Source organism: Gossypium arboreum, chromosome 13 (assembly GCF_025698485.1).
Source record: "Gossypium arboreum isolate Shixiya-1 chromosome 13, ASM2569848v2, whole genome shotgun sequence".
Classification (NCBI taxonomy): domain Eukaryota; kingdom Viridiplantae; phylum Streptophyta; class Magnoliopsida; order Malvales; family Malvaceae; genus Gossypium; species Gossypium arboreum.
In genome coordinates this window covers 93,862,224-93,864,128 of record NC_069082.1, presented here as the reverse complement: position 1 = coordinate 93,864,128, position 1,905 = coordinate 93,862,224, and the positions used below count along the sequence as shown (strand labels likewise).

The 1,905-nt window shown below is 35.4% G+C and overlaps 1 protein-coding gene across 1 annotated transcript; it reads left to right on the top strand.

Annotated features, from left to right (window-relative positions):
* The first annotated feature begins 974 nt into the window (after positions 1-974).
* On the top strand, positions 975-1,507 carry LOC108454971 (uncharacterized). The gene is made up of 2 exons (XM_017753608.1): positions 975-1,053; positions 1,113-1,507. Exons 1-2 carry the CDS (start codon positions 975-977, stop codon positions 1,505-1,507), a joined length of 474 nt encoding a protein of 157 aa, XP_017609097.1.
* Positions 1,508-1,905: the final 398 nt, after the last annotated feature.

The window sequence follows — 1,905 nt, the reverse complement described above, 5'->3', positions numbered from 1 at the left end:
TAGTATTCATGCATGTACTTAACTCGGATACATGAATGTGTTGAACTCAATAGTCACTTACAACAATTATATAAATAGTTGTATGTGATGAAGCATGGTAAGAGAAAGTGAAAGAAAACAAAATTCAATACAAAGTGAGTTCATTCTTTCCTAAAGGTTATTTCTCTTCCACCTCCTTCTAACAAAGTGGTATTCAAAACTTGGTTTGATATTGAAAGAAGATGGCCAACAATGGAATGTTTCCATTTCAATTTTCTCGTCTTACAAAATATAACTATGAAAATTGGTGCCTTCGTATGAAGGCTCTACTTGGCTCACAAGATGTTTGGGAGATCATATAAAATAATTATGATTTTCCTTAAGACGAGGCATCTTTGTTGCAACAAGATAGGGATGTCTTGGCAACGACAAGGAAGAAGGATCAACAAGCCCTCATCCTCATCCATCAATGTTTGGATGAATCGATATTTGTGAAAGCGGCTAATGCTAACACCGTAAAGGAAGCATGGGAGATTTTGCAAATTTCTCTCAAGGAGTTGACAAAGTGAAGAAGGTTAAACTCTAAGTATTACAAGGTGAGTTTGAAGCTTTACAGATGAAGGAAACCGATTCAATTTTGGACTATTATTCAAGGGTGTTGGCTATTGTTAATCAAATGAAGAGATATGGAGATACCTTAGAAAAGGTTCGTGTTATTGACAAGATCCTTTATTATTTTGTTCCAAAGTTTGATTATGTAGCTTGTGTCATTGAGTCAAAAGATTTAAACTCTATGACTATTGAACAAGTAATGGGTAAGTTGCAAGCACAATAAGACAAATTCAAGAGGAGACAAGACGAGTCCTTATAATAAGCTCTCAAAGCCAAGGTATTTTTGAAAGATTGTCGAGAAGAAAACAAACAAAAAGGTCACAGACGAGGTTATGGCCAAGGAGGGCGTGAAATAGGTGATTGTGAAAATAGAAACAACGATAATGGGAGCCCATCAACTAGAAATTGTGGAAGAGCGAGAGGAAGAGGAAGAGGTAATTATCGAAGATCAAATGAAAGGAGGTATGATAAGTGTAGTATTAAATGTTACAATTGTCATAATTTTGACTATTTTTATTCAGAATGCCAAAATGATTCTAACAAAAACAAAGAGAATGTCAATTTCATTAAAAATCAACAAGATGTTGAAGAGCCAACTTTATTGCTAGCACATAAGAATGAAGAAAGCAATGATGCAAACATATGGTATCTTGAAAATGGAGTAAGCAATCACGTGTGCAGATGCAAAGAGGCTTTTGTGAAGCTTGATGAGAAGGTTAGAGGCAATGTTTTATTTGGAGACTCTTTGAAAGTCCAAATCCAAGGGAAATGTACCATTCTAATTTCTCTAAAGGATGGTGGCCATAGCCTTATTACCAATGTTTACTATGTTCCCAAGTTAAAAAGCAATATTTTGAGTTTGGAACAACTCCTTGAAAGGGGTTATGAAATTCACATGAAAGATTGTTTCCTTTAGCTTAGATATTAGTATGCCAACTTGGTTGCTAAAGTATCCATGTCAAAGAATAGAATGTTTATGCTAAATCTCAAGACAATTGAAGCAAAGTGCTTGAAGGCTAGTGTGAAGGATGAAGCATGGTGTTGGCGCATGAGATTTGGCCACTTAAATTTTGGAGCACTCAAAGTTCTCGGAGAAAAGATGGTTAAAGGAATTCCAAACATTAGCCATCCTAATCAATTGTGTTAGGTGTGTCTCCTAAGCAAGCATGTAAGAGATCAAGCTTCCCGAAAGAAGCAACATCAAGAGCAACCAAGCCTCTTCAACTTCCTCATATCGATGTGTGTGGACCAATCAATCTGCCATCATTTGGTAAAAGTAAATACTTATTGTTTTTTTATTATGATTATAGTAGA

Bases quoted from the DNA above. Each gene is read 5' to 3' on its own strand.
- LOC108454971 (XM_017753608.1), top strand. From the start codon at position 975: ATGGGAGCCCATCAACTAGAAATTGTGGAAGAGCGAGAGGAAGAGGAA. The intron at 1,054-1,112 runs GTATGATAAGTG...ATTTTTATTCAG, and splicing joins CGAAGATCAAATGAAAGGAG to AATGCCAAAATGATTCTAAC.